This window comes from Manacus vitellinus, unplaced genomic scaffold, assembly GCF_001715985.3.
Source record: "Manacus vitellinus isolate BGI_N305 unplaced genomic scaffold, ASM171598v3 scaffold_58_pilon, whole genome shotgun sequence".
In the NCBI taxonomy this organism is placed as follows: domain Eukaryota; kingdom Metazoa; phylum Chordata; class Aves; order Passeriformes; family Pipridae; genus Manacus; species Manacus vitellinus.
The window spans coordinates 1,703,936-1,722,948 of NW_021940671.1; the positions used below are offsets into that span (position 1 = coordinate 1,703,936).

At 40.8% G+C, this 19,013-nt stretch overlaps 1 protein-coding gene across 2 annotated transcripts in view; it reads left to right on the forward strand.

Annotated features, from left to right (window-relative positions):
- The window catches only part of CIT (citron rho-interacting serine/threonine kinase), a 71,736-nt gene that overhangs the window by 44,348 nt on the left and 8,375 nt on the right, over positions 1-19,013 (forward strand). For both annotated transcript variants that reach the window (XM_018081963.3, XM_018081964.3), the window contains exons 24-40: positions 5,962-6,159; positions 6,655-6,848; positions 7,356-7,491; positions 7,885-7,989; positions 9,362-9,502; positions 9,677-9,784; positions 10,463-10,625; positions 10,871-11,035; positions 12,185-12,322; positions 12,584-12,764; positions 12,994-13,085; positions 13,376-13,480; positions 14,345-14,514; positions 15,468-15,548; positions 15,750-15,885; positions 17,119-17,258; positions 18,138-18,230. In XM_018081963.3, coding sequence (XP_017937452.1) covers positions 5,962-6,159; positions 6,655-6,848; positions 7,356-7,491; positions 7,885-7,989; positions 9,362-9,502; positions 9,677-9,784; positions 10,463-10,625; positions 10,871-11,035; positions 12,185-12,322; positions 12,584-12,764; positions 12,994-13,085; positions 13,376-13,480; positions 14,345-14,514; positions 15,468-15,548; positions 15,750-15,885; positions 17,119-17,258; positions 18,138-18,230 — 2,346 coding nt within the window. The remainder of the gene's footprint in view (positions 1-5,961; positions 6,160-6,654; positions 6,849-7,355; positions 7,492-7,884; positions 7,990-9,361; positions 9,503-9,676; positions 9,785-10,462; positions 10,626-10,870; positions 11,036-12,184; positions 12,323-12,583; positions 12,765-12,993; positions 13,086-13,375; positions 13,481-14,344; positions 14,515-15,467; positions 15,549-15,749; positions 15,886-17,118; positions 17,259-18,137; positions 18,231-19,013) is intronic.

A 19,013-nucleotide genomic window follows, 5' to 3' on the forward strand; every position in this document is an offset into this window, starting at 1 on the left:
GACTGGTCCTAGCTGTCCATCCTGTCTGCTGAGGAGCACTGAGAGGAAATCAGGGCAATCTTCTCCTGCCAGTGAGGGTCAGGGGACACTAATTATGGTGCCTTCACCAGATGTTTCAGCCTCGTGTTTATCTGATGGTAACTGGTATGATACAGGCTGTACTTTTTGGTGACCACGTGGTTCCACTTGAAGGTGATTAGAATTTATACTCCTTTTAAAATCAGACAGCTCTCCAAGGGAATAATTGTAATATGCTGCTACTTATACAGCACGACAATGGATGGGTTTATTCTTTCAGCAAGTTCTCAAAAGATATCCTTTTTAAGCTGATACAAACTCATTGAACTAGTCTGGCAAACTTTGGTAGGGAATTATTTTTATTTGATCTTATTGAGAAGCCTCAAACAGCATAAGAATTATGAAAATAAGATTAGACAGGAAAAATATTGAAATATTGAATTACTTCAGTACTTTTGTAGTATTCAAAAGATAAATAAAAATACTTAATCTACTTTCTTTGGTATTTTTTCTGTCTCTCTAGCTTCACAAAGGTCACAGCTTCTGGTTGGAGCTTAACTCAAATGTGTGTCTGCTTTCCTTGTATGCTTATTGCACACTTGTTATTCCTTTTGCTGAGGTCTCTGTGCAAGGTGATATCTTTTTAGGTTCTCCTGTTTGTTAATTTTAAATTTGCTGGTTTTGGGTCAGAGACACAGAGACCATTGCTGTGGTGTTGGTCATGCTTTCTGCCTTGTTTGTGAACTTATATTCAGTTGCTCTGATAGCTCTGCATTGTTTCCCCTTGTGACATCTCTCAAAGAGATGGGTCAAAAAGAAAATGCTAAAATTTGCTTTCTCTGTCTTTCAGTTGAGCAAGAAATAGCAGGATACCTAATTACAACAAAAATTGTAAATTGTTGTACCTGCTGCACACACAGGGCTTGTGGGCACACACAGAGGGTAGTATTTTATCACAGACTTCTCACAAGGATAGCTCATCCAGCAGCTCTGCTGAGGGAGAAGAACTAGTTCCCTACATCAATTCTATCAAAAATATGATCCATTTGAAGTATTAGAAGTTGGAAGTATTTTCCAGGCCACCAGAGAAAGATCTAGAAACAAAAGGCATTTTTAAATAGGTAAATTTACATATTTGTCCATTGTTTCCAGATGGCTCTGAATTATGGCTTGTTCTGGGATCATCAACATGTGTAAAATTAAAAATACAACTAAGTTATCTAAATAATACTAGAAATGTTTCAAAAAGAAAACATTCAGTAAGCAGGAAGTAAAGTCTTTAAATATTTAGAAGAAAAGAATCCTATAAAGTATTTACACTCAGCTTAGCAAAATAGTAGAGAACCACTATCTGAATCTTGTTTTTCAGGTACAGACTTACTTTTACTCTAGCAATGAGAATTTCTTAACACTAATTGGATGTTGCATTTCCATTTATTCAAGTTTTCTCCAATAAAATAAAGGTTATCTTCTCTCCTCGAGGTTCTTTTGCCATCTTGTGTTCCCATTTAAGCATTAACAGGCTTGATTCTGCACTTGCCCATGAGATTGGATATTGAGGCAGTGAGTCTGTGAGCTCATCAGACACATGTATAATTTTAGTCATGCATGAAGTCTTGCTGACTTCAGTCTAAGATCCTGATTCCACATTGGCTCAATGAGCTGGCATGCAAGAACAGTCTGTGTTCTTGACAGCTTCCAAAATTATATCCAAAGATGTTATATACTTTATGCTAAATTATGTTTCAGAGTAAAGGGATCTTGCCCACTGTAACAAGGCTAATACCCAGGCAAAAACATAAATGGCTTTGTTAAATTTATAAAAAAAAAAAGAGAAAATTGCTGTTGGGTGGGAGGGGTTATCCTGATTCTCATTTCACAGAAAATATGATGGCACATACCAGTTAAAGGCAGAGATTGAATTTCTGTAGCTTTAAAAAAGTCAGAGTCTTCTGGGGTGTTGCTGTGAAAGAGGTTAATGGGACCTACACCATGGACAGCATCTTCATAATTTCATTTGAGGATGAGGCTCCTGGTTGGGAGAGGAGTCCAGGGACTGTGTGTTTTAATCCTGGGTTGGTGTGGGAAGGAGAGGAATGCAGGCAGTGCAGTGTCCTACTGCTCTGCAGCTCCCCAGGAGAGCAATGTCCTTCAAGCCATGATGGGTTTTTGGAGACTGAGATCCCTGTATAAGGTGTGTTTCAAGGCACAGATGTTGTCTGACTATGGAAAGGGGAGGAAAGTGAGGGATTCATTGTTATAAATGGATCAAATGGCACAATCTCTCTGCAGCCATGTTCTGGGTGCTCTGCTCCCTTACAGCGCTGGGATTTCTCTGTCTGAAAAGCTTCATCTCTCAGGTCCAGATGTGAGACAAAGCAAGTCTGATGTCTGCTCTTGCTTCCTCCTCACAATAATTTGGGGCTGAGAGACAGCTTTTTATTGTTTCCTATTTACTTCTGACAGGTAGCTTTCTAGAAGAGATTAGTGGGGATGGGGAGGACTGGAAGTGGATAGAGGAAAACTATTAGTCTGGAATTACCTTAAGCTCCAAATAACATGCTGCTGAAAGCATCCCAAAAGAGTTTCCCTTGCTGTGTCCTTGCATTTTTCTGCGTGTTCGTTGGTGGCATCTGAGAACTGAGACATCTTTATGAAGGAATAAGGGTATGGAGAAGTCTGCAAGCTGCAGTTACTAGTTTATAAAAAAAACTCCTTTTTCTCCTTTTCCTCGTTACTTTGCCTGCGGTTTTGCTCCGTGGAACACGTGGAATAAGTTCTGTACATTGTGTCTGATATGCAAACCTAATCACCATGGCCCTGACTGCTTGTTGCTCTGATGTTTAATTTGATCTGTGGCTGGAGAGGTTTGTAGAGCCAGGTGTAACAGCTGGGAACGTGCTCAGTCTCACTAGAGGAACACCCTGCTTTCCTCCAACTGTGCAACAGGGAAGGAATTGTGCAGTGTGTGGTCCCTTCTGCTGAGGAGCTGCTCTGCTTGGGTTGTTTTGTAATATTTAAAAATTAGCAGAGTCTTCTGTGTCTGTATAAAGATAAGTTGAGTGCTTAGATGTGGCATGTAGTGAACAATCTGCCAAGATGAGCGTGGTGTAGTTAGGTGATATCTCTGTTTTAAGGATTAGTTGTGATGAAGATGTGCATAAATTGAAGAGAAAATTCCAATTGCTCTGTGAGTGCTGATGCAGTGGCCTAGATGGTCTAGGATTGCTTTTCCAAGCTTTCAAGTGTTTAGTTGTTTTATAAACTTTAAATGTGAAGATTTTTATATTTATATTATATGTTTCTAAAGGATTTAATAGTGTTTTCTTGCAGACTTTCCTTTCATATACTTCAAATTTACCTTCAGAATAGCTTAGGGTTGGTTGGTTTGGGTTTGTTTTTTTAGTGGGGTTTTTTTTTGCCTGGGGATTTCCTTAACTGAAAACCAAAAATACCTAAAGCTATTAACTCTTTCCAGGTGCAGGATTCTGGCATAGGTTGTGTCTATGTATTTATGCCTAAGACAACACTTCCAATTAAATGTGGTTTTTTGATTTGTATTTTCTTTTTTGTTGGACCCCAGGACAGGCATTTATATCACACCATGTCCCATTTTCCTGTGTCAGTATTACCCATTACTCTTTAGGCTTTATAGTATTAATAAACTCTCTCATTCTGTTGGGTTCTACATAGCTGTAGATAGCTTTTAAAAATTGGATTTGTTAACAGATTCCTCCTTTCCCCATGAAAAATGGAAAATTGTACCAAGAAGAACAAATTTTCTCTAGTTAAAAAAAATTAAATCTATCAATCTATATGGATTACATTATTTAGGTTGGAATTGTCAGTAAATACACACTCAAGAAAGGAGATCAAATCACTTCTTCTGGAACCCTCCTTTCTTAACTGTTTTATTTGTCTGAAATTTTCCAGAAATATCCTGCTAGGTAGAATGTAGTAGTGAAATATAAAATGATTGGGTTTAATTTTAGTTATATTCAGGAAAAGAAGTCAAAATCTCAGAACACAGAATAAAAGAAAATGGGAGCTCAACTTCTAGCCCTTAAGGAATTAAATCAACTTGAAATGCAGCCAGTTTTAATAATTCATTAAGTAGTTTGACACATTAACTCTGCATGTAACTTTATCCATTTTGTGTTTCCCTCATCTCTTCTTTCTTGTACTTCAAAGCTAGTTTAATAATTTTTATAGAAGTACTTGTATTAATATATAAAATAGATGTGGAAGAAACCATGGATATATATAAAATACATCTTCAAACTGCTTAGATACATGATGTAGTTAAATATAAAAATAAAAACAAGTGGAAGAAAAAGAAAGTTTCTTATCTGGCAGTTAGCTGAGATCTCAGCTGTTGGAAGAATGGTAGGTAAAACACTGTAAAAACAAATGTTCTTTTGCTCCTTTTTGTTTATATAAATAGATATCTAAGTTCTTCTCCTGGTAGCAATACAAACACTAACACATCCTTCTGACACGGGCTGCCTTCTCGGAAAGCTCGATGCAAACAACCCAGAATAAAATGGGGATTCTGAGCAGGGCAGTGAGAGTGCTCAGGAAGGAGCACACAGTCAGATTCTCATTAGAAATGTTGTGTTGTGAAGTGTGAATCATCTTCATTCGACCCTGAACATATGGGTGGCAGGAACTCCCCTTCACCCAGCAGGGAGTAATGCCTGTTGGACTTTTTCTGCTTACAGTTTAAAAACCAAATACTGGTAATTTAGGTCTAGGAGAGGCATGGTAAAAGGCTGCCAAAATCTGTGTTAGAGATTCTTCAAAAAGAAGTGGCTGTCATATTTCCAGAGAGCTGAGAAGAGCTGTGTGCTCTATCCTCTGCTGCTTTAGATATTTAAGTCCTTGGCTTGTGTAGGAAATTGGGATATTTAAATTTGAATGTGTGGCCAACTGTGCTCTGGGGTTTTATTATTTTCCCATTTAATGAAGTGTCTTATTCACTTTTCTTTGACATCCAGGCAAAAAAGCCTCTAGAACATATTTTTGAGAGTTGAATATGAATTATATGGAGTTAACCAGTTTCTGAAATTCTTTTTATGAAGCTGATTTCAAGATTATACTGAGATTTCTTTCTCTTCTGTTGTGGTGACGTTGGTTTTGAGTTAGGAGGAGGTACATATTCATCCACCCTGTGTTCAGGCCTTTCATTCATAAAAATCAAATGTGAAAATGGCCCACTGTTGTTTATATTTTTCTTTAAATTTAAAGGAAAAGTGGTTTAAAGTGTTAAGTGGAATGCTGTTCTGATTAAACAGTGTTTCCACTTCACCCAAAGGCATTTTTTTCTTTTCACTGGTTTTCTGTTAATCTGTTGTGTTACCACAGTAATTTCTTTCCTAGTGGTCCCATCCATAATGCTGCTACTTTATATTCCTTAAAATTCCTCTGCCTTTCCTGGTTACACACAGTGTTACATATAATAATACAAGCAATTCCCAGGGGTATCCATCAGGTTTTAGTGCCTCCACTGCACCTCTCAATCAGTTTTCTTCAATACCACTCTTTGAAAGCCTTCCTGAGAGGTATTGACCTCATTGCTCTTAGGGGAAATTGAGGCAAAAAAAAAAGGAAAGTGCTTTGGCAAAGGCACTGTAAGTCAGCAGCAGGGCTGGGAATACAACCAGAGCTCCTGACTCCCAACCCAGTGCTTTAGCTGTGACAGTTCACTCATATAATAAATTGTATTGCAGCATATTTGTACTCTGAACCAGATTAAAAAAAGAACAGGTTATTTTCTGTAAGAAACAAAACCCTCTTCCTAAGTGAAGTACACTCCTATGCATAAAAATCTACCATTTACTTTTGTTTAAATTTGAAAAAAGTGTAAAAGCTTGTTCTGTGCGAGAACACTTATTCACAGACCTGTACTCACTGACATGTAATTTAATTTGCTTTTCTTTCCAGGTGATTTCGGATTTGGAAGAGCAGCTGAACCAGCTCACTGAAGACAATGCAGAACTGAACAACCAGAATTTCTTCCTGTCCAAACAACTGGACGAGGCCTCGGGGGCCAACGATGAGGTTGTGCAGTTGCGAAGCGAAGTCGACCACCTGCGCCGAGAGATCACCGAGAGGGAGATGCAGCTCACCAGCCAGAAACAGGTGAGGCTCTCCAAGTCTGGGGCATGATCTCTTGGTGATAGCTGGCTAATTATCTGAAAGGCAAAAAATTCTTTTAAATCTGGAAACCTATAAGGAATGAATAATAAGCTTCCAGGGGCCTGTAAGCCTTCCCTTCCCAGAACCGTTTTTAGTGAATGGAAATTTTTGGTATTTCCCATTGTGTTTTTACAGAATTTTACTTAGAAATTTTGCACTTTGAAGATATTTAGCATGTAATTAAATATCTGAAGATATTTAGAATTATTCATTTTTGATTCTGTGACCCTGGAAATCTCAAAATGTTCGTAATGAGACCGAACTGACATTATCGGTGATCGCAAGCGAACGTAGGGGAGCCTTGAAATAAATGGGTTGTGATTTACCAGCTTATGTTTGCTGCCAATTTGCATGTGCTGTAATTTAAATGGTAAGGCTGAAGCTTAAAGTGCACGCTTGATGTGGGATGTGAGAATTGATAGGAGGATTTATTTTTAGACTATGGAGGCCTTGAAGACAACATGTACGATGCTGGAAGAGCAAGTAATGGACTTGGAGGCCCTGAATGATGAACTCCTGGAGAAAGAGCGTCAGTGGGAAGCCTGGAGAAATGTTCTAGGGGATGAGAAGTCCCAGTTTGAATGTCGAGTTAGAGAGTTGCAGAGGATGCTGGATACTGAGAAACAGAGCAGGTCTCTCTCCCCTCCTCCCCCTTTTATTAACTTTTATGAAAATGCTCTATAGAAGCTAGTACAAAAATTATATTTAGCATAGGATATGGGAGTTGGAACTAAATATAAAATCTTGTGAGGTAGTTCTAAAAATGGTTTATTAGTTAATAGTCATTCACCAGTGATATTGTTCCTTTTGTTTCTTTGCAAGTGAGAGGTTCATGGGGAGTGGTATTTATCACTGTAATTTTTAAAATGTCTTGATTTATTATCTTCTACTTTATTATATGGAAAAATAGTCTTTGTTCCTAACTCTTCCTGTGGGGTCTTGAAATTTTAAGGCTGTAGTTCTAGCAGGGGCAGGAACAGAGTTATATAATATAAAAGTGTTGCAGCAAACAGTCTGGCTTCATAAAGTAACATCTTGAATTTGAGGCAACCCCTGAAAGAGCTATTGATACCACTGCACACCAGGGAGAGGTCAAGCCTGAAAGGAGTTAGGTAACATTATTTTCCATTTTAATGCAGAGTGAGAGCAGATCAGCGTATTACTGAGTCTCGCCAGGTGGTAGAACTGGCTGTCAAGGAACACAAGGCAGAGATTCTGGCCCTCCAGCAAGCACTCAAGGAACAAAAGCTCAAAGCAGAGAGCCTTTCTGATAAGGTAACTTTCAACCCTAGACTTTTATAATTAGATGAAATACTTTTCTGTTGATATTACTTGTAGAAATGTGGCCTCGAGCAGCTTTTTTCAAGATGTTAAAACAAATTAAAAAAAAATGGAGGTCATAGAATAGAATTCTATCTTCAAGCCAAAGACCTCTGAAAAAGACTAAAGCAAAAGCAGCCTATGATACCTGGAATGATGAAGTCCTTCAATAACTTGGTATCTGCATTTGAACACTCCAAAATGTCATTTGGTTGGGTTTTTGCAAGTAAGGAAAGGATAATTATGTCGTTATTTATCACGTGCTTGGTGCAGTTGGATTTTAGGATTGTGGAATGCTCTATTTATCAGTGTTCAGTGTTATCCTGAGCCTCTGTCCCACCTGCCTAGCTCAATGACCTGGAGAAGAAGCATGCCATGTTGGAGATGAATGCTCGCAGTTTACAACAGAAGCTTGAGACAGAAAGGGAGCTCAAGCAGAGACTTCTGGAGGAGGTAACCTTGGAGACTCATGTTAGAACTTCAGAAGGTTCCACATCTTGAGGGGGGGAGGTTCTGTGAATAAGTGTTACACATCCATCCTTCTCCTGTATAACTGGGGAGATTAATCAAGGTGGGGGAGTTGTTTTTACTTAAAACTTTGCAGAGTGTGTGGCTGTGTTGGGGAGCAGTAAGAGTGAACTGCTCCTCAGGGGAAGGTGAGCTGGAAGCCAAGGTGGGGGCAGCACGTCAGGCAAGGACAGGACCTTGCACCCAGTGGGCACAGACCCACAGAACCAGAAGGAGAAGAGCAGAGCAGGTTTGGGGAAGGTACCCAGGTTCAGTGGTGGCTCAGTGACCATTACAGAAGCCTGTAGCCATGGGGCACATCCTAGGCCAGGTCTGTGCCCAGGCACAGCTCTGACCAGGCCAAGTGCAAGGACCACAGCTTAAAGCCAGCTCTTTAGACAATGTGCTGGGAGTGCACAGGTGGAGGTCACAGGTGAGGCTTCTCACAGCCCTTTTTCATCATTAATTTGGGTCACAGGAGTCAGATCCAAGGTCACACACCTGCACTGTATCAGGGAATCATTGAACAGACAATGAGTCCCGGGTGGTGGGGGAAAAGGGTGCAGAGGAGGATTTCAGGGGAAGGGTGGTTATGGGCAATTAGAGTCTTCTGGTCTTCTTGGGGTACTGTCAGGGTACCCCAGAGCTGAGAACTCCATTATGCATCACAACAGAAGATTTCTGGCTCTTGCTTTATTACATATGGCTGTTCGTGGTTTTCCTTCTCAGGGACTTTCTCATCAATAAAGTGTAAATCCTAAAAGAGTAGTTTGTCATGTGCCCTTTTCTGTTGTTAGTTAGAGACAAAGATGTAAACAGTTGGCCATAATTTTCCTTATCTCATGTGACTATGACTAGCCTGGTTTACAGTAAAGATTATTTTTTTAATTTATTATTACAAAGTACTGGGATGGCTCCTGGTGGTTGTATAGAGAGCTTGAGAAAGTGGTATCAAGAAACTCTTCATGTGCAGTCTAATTAACAATTCTGTATGTGCAGTCTAATTAACAATTACAAGATTTTAAGTGCTCAAAAAAGCAAATAACTTGAACATGCAGTTGAAAGAAATGGCACTGCCACAGATTAATATAAATACTCTACGTAGAAATGCTTGTTTAGTTTTAATGCACTCTGAAAGGAAGGGAATCTTCTAGAATGTTGTAATTTTCCAGCTTTTAAAGAGGTGTCTGTTTACTTTTAAGTTCTGCAATGATGCTTCTTTTACAAGGAGTAAAATGCTTAACTTGTTTTACTTGTTTTACTTACAAACAAGCAAGCAGCAACCCCAAAACACTGGCCTTTGTTTTCCTATTAACAGCAGGCAAAGCTGCAGCAGCAAATGGATCTGCAGAAGAATCACATCTTCCGCCTGACTCAAGGTCTGCAAGAGGCTCTGGACCGAGCAGATCTCCTGAAGACTGAAAGGAGTGACCTGGAATATCAGCTGGAAAACATTCAGGTGAGGGTGAGGAAGCAGGGCAGGACTCTGCCTGGTTCCCTCTGAGCTTTTAGAATGTTCTACCGTTTGTTTGACACTTTCCTTACACTGTTTTTTAGCTCTGTTTTGCTATTGAGTTATCTGTTTGTTTCTTCTGATAAGATGAAATTTCTTACACGTGTGTGTGGTTCACAGGTTCTCTATTCCCATGAAAAAGTGAAAATGGAGGGCACTATTTCTCAGCAAACTAAACTCATTGATTTCCTGCAGGCAAAGATGGACCAACCAGCAAAAAAGAAAAAGGTGGGTGAAACAGGTTTAGGAGGCACGGAATTAAATGGTTTTGTGATTAGTTATGTGCTGTGTATTCTTAATATTCTGTTTTATCTTCCTTTGTGTAACAAAATGTGTCCTCATTTAAGACCACTCCAAGTTGCTGAATGCAAACTTCACTAGGCAGAATGTGTTCTTTGTGGCCTTTCCTGTATTTTGTTATTCCTACAACCCAGTAGCTCCACCTCAGTGAGGCTGTGGGAATACAGAATTTTAAGCATGTTTTTATTTTAATGGTAAGTATTTACATGTGTATGAACTTAGTGTGCATCTAGAGTGGTTGTCTTGTAGTCACAGCATAGGACTAATTAGTCAGGTGATGTGACTTGTGTCACATCCTTGTCATAAGCTGTTCTGTCATGTTGAATTAAGTAATTTAATTTTAACCACATATTTTGAGATCCTCTGTTTAGATGCTTTCGGAAACTCCAGGTGTGAGTACTGACAGGTAACGTACGTCCCTCTTTAAATGAATCCATATCTCAACATTTTCTCTCCAGTGCCAATTTGAACTAAAAATCCATCCTTAAGCATAACAGAATTGCCATTAGGCCCTCTGGCCGGACTGACACTAGCCAGTGTCACTTTGCCTAGTTTAAGCCATCTCTTGCTAGGAGTTAGGAGTTGTCTGTGTGTTTCTGTTGCTAGGGCCTGTTTAGTCGGCGGAAAGAGGACCCTTCTTTACCCACACAGGTTCCCCTGCAATACAATGAGCTGAAAGTGGCACTGGAGAAGGAGAAGGCTCGTTCTGCTGAGCTGGAGGAGGCTCTTCAGAAAACACGCATTGAACTCAGATCTGCTCGTGAAGAAGGTAGGGGTTAACAGAAAAGGTGAATCTGGAAGGAGACACACGTTTTTGGTCTGAAAACGTGCCTTTAATTGTGTGCCACTGTAGCAGTAACTGGTGTTGTTTAATCATTATCTCCTCTTGTGAAGATGCAATAGGGCTACGCTTTGCTCTGCGGGTTGTAACTGAACGGTCGCACAGAACCGCTGCTGTGAGCGAGTGTGTGGTGTTGGTTGTGTTAACTGAGGTGGCATTTATCTTGTCTGTAGCTGCTCATCGGAAAATATCCGACCACCCTCATCCATCCACTCCAGCCACGGCCAGGCAGCAGATCATCATGTCTGCCATAGTCCGCTCCCCGGAGCACCAGCCCACTCCCATCAGCCTGCTGGCTCCCCCCTCCAGCCGCAGGAAGGAATCCTCCACACCAGAGGGTAGGCTCCTGGCCAACTTCTTCTCTCTACCATGTCAATGCTATCTCTTTATTTTTAACTCCAAACCCCATTTTTTTTTCATTGTAGGGTTATTAGGTGATGAGTTTTGCTTTTATTTTTTTTGGTTTGAAATTCTGTTTGGATAATATGTTTCTGAAAACTTTGGTAAGGAAGTAATTATTAGCATGAATTGTTTTAAGATCATGTTTCTTTCAAAGGAGTGTGTTTTCTGTTCTACTCCCTGCATTGACAAAAGGATTTATGGGTGTTTTCTTAGCAGTTAACATTTTTACTTGTCTGCAGATTTGTTCTGCTAAACAGAAAGTTTCTATCAAGACTTTTGGCAAAGGGAAGAGACTTGGGTTAGGCATAAAAGGAAGATACCAGGTCAAAGATGACATTAGTATCCTATTAACTAGAAAAAGGTGATATCCTTCCATATTTTTGAGAATGAAGGGGAGAGGGATCACCAGAAAAAAGTAAGGGATTGAGGGCTCTGCTCATTTATTCTTGGTTAACCAGTGTTCCAGAGAGAGACTCTGAACTGAGACCTCCAGCCTTCAGCTGGAAAAAGCCAGAATCCACAGACTGGTCCAGCCCTGGCAGAGAGCTGGGGAGGCCCAGGGTGCTGTGAGGGTGGGTAGCATTGCCATGGGGAAATGTCCTCAGAGGCAGGTCATGGGCAGGGAAGAGAATCATGTTCATCAGTAAAAGACAATGCCTTGAACAGGGATTTAAGATGCTTTATGAGTGCAGGGGCTGGTGTTACAGCCTGAAGGCTGTAGGAAGAAGTGTATTGATTACCCAGGATAGGTGTGGAAGGGTTTATTAGCTGTGAGCAAAGCAGAGACATTACTTTAGCACATCCGAGTGCAGGCTTGAAATTTAGGTGTTTTGATTGACATAGCCTTGCTGCACCAAACATCTGCTGTTACACTTCTACAGTCTGTTCTGCAGCCTGTGCACCTGTATAAGGTAATTCCTGAGGCTGTAACGTAGCTTAAGATGTGCAAATTGCAAAGGAAAATAGCATCTGTGTTCAGCAGGGCCTTCCCAGATAAATGGTGTCACTTTTTACTGCCTTCAGCTGCCAAAACCTCCTGTAACTTTCCCAGTGTTCCCCCTGATGAGAAATGTTGTCCCTTGCAGAGTACAGCCGCCGCCTGAAGGAGCGAATGCACCACAACATCCCCCATCGCTTCAACGTGGGGCTGAACATGAGGGCCACCAAATGTGCCGTGTGCCTGGACACGGTGCACTTCGGCCGGCAGGCGTCCAAGTGTCTGGGTGAGGGGGCAAACACGGCGGGGCTGGGGGGGAGGAAGATCCACAGCCAGCTAGAACAGATTTTCAGTGCAAACTGAAGAAAGGACCGATATGAAGGCTTTGAAACTAGTTGGTGCAAACGTTCTGCATTAGAAATCATCTGGTGGTTTAGCGTGGAAGGAGGTTCTTGGAGAAGCCGGGGTTCGCGCGGTAGAAGTCGAGGCAGCTGCGTCATGATTTTTGTGTCGTTTAACATAAGTTTTTCCCTGTCCTTTTTGTCAGAATGCCAGGTGATGTGTCACCCAAAATGCTCAACTTGCTTGCCAGCTACTTGTGGGCTGCCAGCAGAATATGCCACGCACTTCTCCGAAGCGTTCTGCCGGGATAAAATGAATTCTCCTGGTCTGCAGCTGAAGGAGCCAAGCAGCAGTCTGCGTCTCGAGGGGTGGATGAAAGTGCCAAGGTACAAACAGGAATCTTGGTGCCATATCAGGTGCTGAAATATTTGGAAGAGTTCCTAATATTATCCTGGCTCTTCCAATGAGATAATTGGTACGTGCCCATTGCATGGGCATTACAGTTACCACCACTACAATTACAATTGCTGCACTGAACTTTGTAGGAGTTGCATGCTTGTTTTATGTAAGATCTGAGCAGAAAGTCCAACATGGCTTTGTGCTTGTTTCCTTCAGGAATAATAAACGTGGGCAACAGGGCTGGGACAGGAAGTATATTGTCCTGGAAGGAACCAAAGTGCTCATTTATGATGCAGAAGCAAGAGAAGGTAACTTAGCATTTCTAGGAAGAACCTATTTTTTAATCTTCAGATGTTGTTTGGTGAGTTGAGAGGCTTAAAGATTGTTACTGTTTGCTATGGTCATATCTAGTTTAGCTAAATCTCCAGTAATAAAGCAACATCATTGTTTTTCTAGATCCTTAACCATTTTGTTAGCTGGCATGTCATAATAATCCAGCTGTGAAACATCTATTGTGCATCCACTTCATTTTGCTGTCACAGTTATTTTCTTGCTACCTCTTTGTTCATTCCTAATCTGCCTCCCCATTCCCCTGCAGCTGGACAAAGGCCTCTGGAGGAATTTGAGCTCTGCCTTCCTGATGGTGATGTAACTGTTCATGGAGCTGTAGGAGCTACTGAGCTTACCAATACAGCAAAGACAGGTGAGAATCTTACGTAGATGAGGTCAAATGGATTTCATCTGGCTTGCCATCACTTAGCCTTCTGCTTGGCTGAACAGAATATTCTCCCTTTAACTTCCATTCTGTAACTCTGTAATTTTGAGGTTACCTCTCTCTGAACTGGGGGAATAGCTCAGCACTCTAGATCTGGTCACATGCAGGCCGTTGCTTCTGTCGTGGTAGTTGAACTGTGGTTAATATGATCATCCACCCAAATGGAAGTAAATTCCCAGAGATCTGTAGCGTAAACACTCGGTTTATTTAAATTTCTTCTCTATCAAGTGTGATGTGTCATACCTCATGCCACCATTGTGCTCTCACCAGAAAGCCATTAACTTAGAAGTACTGTGGGATGTATAGTCTCTTATTATGAAAAAAATGTTGATGTGTTGATTTGTATGTACTGAATAGAACTGATGATAAGATTCTGTATGTCTTGACTTTGACATTAAAGGATACAGATTGTTAAAAACAAAGGTTTCCATAACCAGTTTTTACAGATTTTTCTTAATCAGTACAGGGAAAACTTTAGTCAACTGGCTGGTTTTCTATTTTTTTTTTTCCACAATGGAATTTCTTTCTCTTTTGAATAAAAGGCAAGACATTATTTTTGTTTAGTAAAGAGAGCATTGTATGTATGGATTGCATACATCCAGCTAATATTTAGTTGTAAGTAGCTAGCCTGTGCAGGACCTGTAAAGGAGAAACCAGTGTATCAATTGCCATGGTAACATGTCATGATAAATACAACTTCTCTCCGATGAGGCTGAAAGGTGTTGATTTTAAGTCCACTGACAATATTCCAAAAACTAATCTAAGTCTTATTCTATCTATATAACATCTCAGATGTGCCATATATCCTAAAATTGGAGTCTCATCCACACACCACTTGCTGGCCTGGTAGAACACTCTACCTGTTAGCACCCAGCTTCCCTGACAAACAGCGCTGGGTCACAGCACTGGAATCAATAGTGGCAGGTGGGAGAGTTTCCAGAGAAAAAGCTGAGGCTGATGCTGTGAGTATGAAAGTTTCGTTTAATAATAAAATATTCTGGGAGGGAGCAGAGTTTTGAAAAATATTTTTTCGGTATTTGACGTACTGAGGTTTAACTGAAGGTAAGTTATTGCTTCTGCCTTATGAGGTACAATGTGAGCACCAGGAACTAGTTCATTGGGAGACTGATGCTTTATGTTACGATACCCTTCAAAGACATGGGGAGTGTAGTAAGAGAATCCCAAAATATCTCTGTAATTCCAGCAAAGGAAGAAAGAGTGGTTAGCACGTGGTTTAAATCCAGTCTCATGGAATGAGCAAAGAAATAAAGAAAGAAAGTGAAAAGCAAAAACTTATGGAGTCAGAGGTTTTGTTGTTTCTTGACTGTGGGGGAGGTGTGTGTGTGTTTTTAAGTTTGTTTTATTCCTAATAGGAATTAGAAGTTAAACAGATTTGTTTAGGTTTTGGATAGCCTTTTTCACACTGTGTACCAGAAAACTCTGTTTTCTGGTAAAGGGAGATTGGATTCTATGGCATCGTGTAAGTGAATGTTAGCTCTGGAGGCAGGGAATATCTGACTAGCAGGAAATTCTCTTTTTTTTCTCAGGCTCACATTCCTTTTGTCTGTGAGAAAAATACATGCTCCCACCAACATTTGTACTTTCCTTAAATCCTTCCCCTCAGAAAATTCCACTGCACTGCTGTAAGAGACTGGGGGAAATGGAAAGGATAGGGGCAATAATGGGTTCTGTGTGAGCTTAGGATAATTCTGATTGGTTTGCCTTACTGTGTGTCAGGTAGATAAAAGTCTACTAATTCTTTTGTAGGAGGCATCCCTGCAACTTTTAGCTTTCTGAGAAAAAGCCAAGCTTTTTGCCTGTCTGAAATGATGACCTTACATTGTTAAAATGCTCACAGATAAAGAAATGAAGATTAACTCAACAAGAAAAAAAAATATCTTTTTGTTATTTGCAGAAACTGCTTGGAAACTCCCTGCTGAAGCTGGAGGGTGAAGACCGTTTGGATATAAATTGCACAATGCCCTTCAGTGACCAGGTAATGATGATGTTCAGTGGGGCCTTTCTGAGGAGTGGATAATTCATTCATGGAAGTGGTGCCTTGATGGCAATAGGTGTAATTACACACTTGCTTGTGGGTTTGGTTTTTTTCTCTTCACTGCCAACGGGTGTCATCCAAGTTTGCTCTTGGAGCATTCCTTGTTCACCTCATGCAGTGCTATTTTTTCCCCTGTTGTAGGTAGTGCTGGTGGGGGCAGAGGAAGGTCTCTATGCCCTGAATGTCCTGAAGAATTCCTTAACACACATCCCAGGAATGGGTGCCGTCTTCCAAATTCACCTCATCAAGGACCTGGAGAAGCTACTCATGATAGCAGGTACTGGGCTGTGTGTTACCTCCCTGCAGGGAGTAGATGGGACTGGCTTTGTGCTGCACTGAGGTGGCCTTTGGATTCATCACAGGTTTTTATCTGGTCCTTTGTCAGTATTTGCCAGGAGTCACTTACTGTGGTTAACACAGCCTGGTCTGAGGCTGGTGAATGGATATGGGCATGAAGGCTCAGTTAAACCTTCCAGAGAAAGTGATTTCTCTGTTTCCAAAGCTGAGGGAGAGAAGAAACAGAGAAAAAACATTTCCAGGTTAGAGGTCAGTCATCATTGCAAGTCCAATTTGAAAAGGGTTGAGCTGATTAGTGAGCATCTCTCCTCCTAATCACCTTTTTAATTAACCATTTGAGGACCACGATGTGATCACTGTGGCATAGGGCCAGTAACTCTTAACCTCTCTTGCCCTAAATACTAATCCATGTAACAAAGCTGGGACTTCCTGTCATGATTTAAGATTCCCTTCTGAAAGGAACACAAGTTTTAATGTCTCCATCTGTGGTTTTCCAGAGATAATCCTTCCCACACTGATGTAGGCATGCTGAACATTAGGGTGTATCTTAAGCTGAAAGCCCAAATTATCAAGTGTCTATATGACATTTGTAGGGAATGAAAAACAAATTTTCTCTCTTGTTCTGTTTGTTCTGCATTTTTCCCCTTGTAAGGATTTAAGCTGTCCATGCTTTATTTGTGTCAGGGTGGTACAGAACAAAGCAAGTCTCACACATAATGAGGAGAGGGCTGTGTTAGTCTGTTGCTGGACTTCTGAGAAGAATTGTGTTTGGGCTCTAATGCAATTTATTAGGCCACTTCTTGGAAGTCCCTTGCCAATTCTCTTGGCACAGAGAGGTTAAAACGTCTTGTACTTAAAACATCTTGTACTTTAAGAAGTTCTGAAGGGTAAAGTAATACTTCCTGGCTAATTTTGAATGGTGTCCTAATGAGGCCACAATTGCTGTGATCTGCTAGACCTTAGCAGCACTAATAACTCACGGAGGGAATGGTTGTTCTCTCAGTGGATTTACTGCCTGTCGTGGGGTTCGGTTTCTCTAAGTTTTCTGTTTCACTTTGAGTAGGAATAATATGGGATGAATTCTACATGGTACCTTGTGACTGTTTCCACAGTAACAGCCTGTAATGAGGAGCTGCTGCTTAGGTAACAGGACAGACTTTTGTAGAGAATAGGGAGCCCTCCCTTGATGAAATGCAACCATTTTTGTTTCCAGGAGAAGAAAGGGCTCTGTGTCTTGTTGATGTAAAGAAAGTGAAGCAATCTCTAGCCCAGTCTCACCTCCCAGCCCAACCCGATGTCTCACCAAATATCTTTGAGGCTGTCAAAGGATGTCACCTTTTTGCTGCTGGCAAGGTAGGAAACAGCTCCCTCGTGCCTCCAGACCTCCCCTTAGGCTGCTCTGAGTTTAATATTAGTAAAATCAGCATCTTTATTCCACTGGCAACACATCCAAGGTCTATATTCTTGTTTTAAATATTTTTCTTCAAATAAGAAGAGTGTATGGGCTGAAGAGAGGCTGAGCTGGAGACAGAATGGGGAATCTGCTACTAATATGGATAAATTTAGCCAGGATGCCATGGTGGTGTAGCCTAAACTGCTAGATAAAAGAAATCCAGCAGAGCATAGTACAACTGCCTCCTCACCACTGACTGTAATTTTGAGATTTATAATTAGTGAATTCTATCCTCTGTTTGTTCTTTAATGCCATGTTCCCAGGCCAGCAGATTTCCTTAGGTGTTTGCATCACTTTAATTCTTGACATTTACATAAATTACTGGTTTTAGTAATGGAACATTTAACCATAACAACTCATAACAACTACATAACATACTCATTAACAACTACTTCTATGGAGCACTTTGGTAACAAACTGAACACCATTCATTTCAAGGTGATGTTTAAGATAACAGTTTCAGGGATTGAAATGTAGACCTGACCTATTTGAATTCGTTAATCCCTTTCCTGTGGAAAACCTTCTAATTTTTTATTAACTTCTTCCAAGTATAAAGGAGATCATAGAAGCCATTTAAATTCACGTTCTTTTTTGAGAATGTGAAGAGGCTTTTCATTATTCCATGAATTCACAATAATTACCCTTTTAAAAAATTGTACTTGCTTATCTCTGCACAGCTCTTTTTGTGGCAAGAGGTAACTTGGATCCGTTTCACTTGCTCAGCAATAGAATTTACTCTGTATTACCATCCTGAACTGTGCTTGTTATCTTCCTTCCAGGTTGAGAACACTCTTTGTATCTGTGCAGCCATGCCCAATAAAGTGGTGGTTCTGAGATACAACGAGAGCTTGAGCAAGTTCTGTATCAGAAAGGTGAGCTTAGTAACTCCCTGCAGCAGCTGAGGTAATTCACAGAGTGCACTAAACCTTTGTTTAAAACAAACATCTAGAACCTTTTTGCATGCATGAGAACACTTGTTTGCCAGCTAAAATGATAACAAATTGCGCTGTGCACTGACTCAAAGTGGAGTAGGCAGCAATTTCCTTTAATAAGAGTTGGCATATTTGGAGAGATGCAGAACAGAACTGTGACTTCTTGAGATATTGGATTCAGCTGTAATTGTACCCTCACTTATTTGGTCCCAAAAAAGGCTTTCTTAATTATCCAGCTCTCTTAATTATCCTCACCTCTGTTGTCTTTGGAGAAATCCATAACAAATTACTTCACTCTTCTTTGCAACTGTGGAAGCAATGGGTGTCTGAATTTGTCCTACTGCACAAGTGAAAATTGAAGGGTATATTGGTGTTATTCCATCTCAGGATAGGCAGCTCTTTCCCCTACTTATCCTGGTACATGTGTACTTTCTCCTGGCAGGAAACAAGGCTGTAAGGTGTGGATCTCTCGTGGCTGTGTGTGCCCTCCTCTGTACAAAACCCCAGCCACCTGCAGCCCCAGTCCTGTGTGGAATCTGCACAGGTCCTGCTGCTCTCTGCCATGCAGGGAGGGAAAGCAGAACTGCTGCAACTCCCCTCAGCCAGCTGCAGGCAGATCACAGAGCATCTGACCCACTGCTCTTCTCAAACACAACTCCAATGGAATGTCAGGAATAAATTTTATATGCTCATATAGAACCAGAGGGAAGCCTCAAAATAATA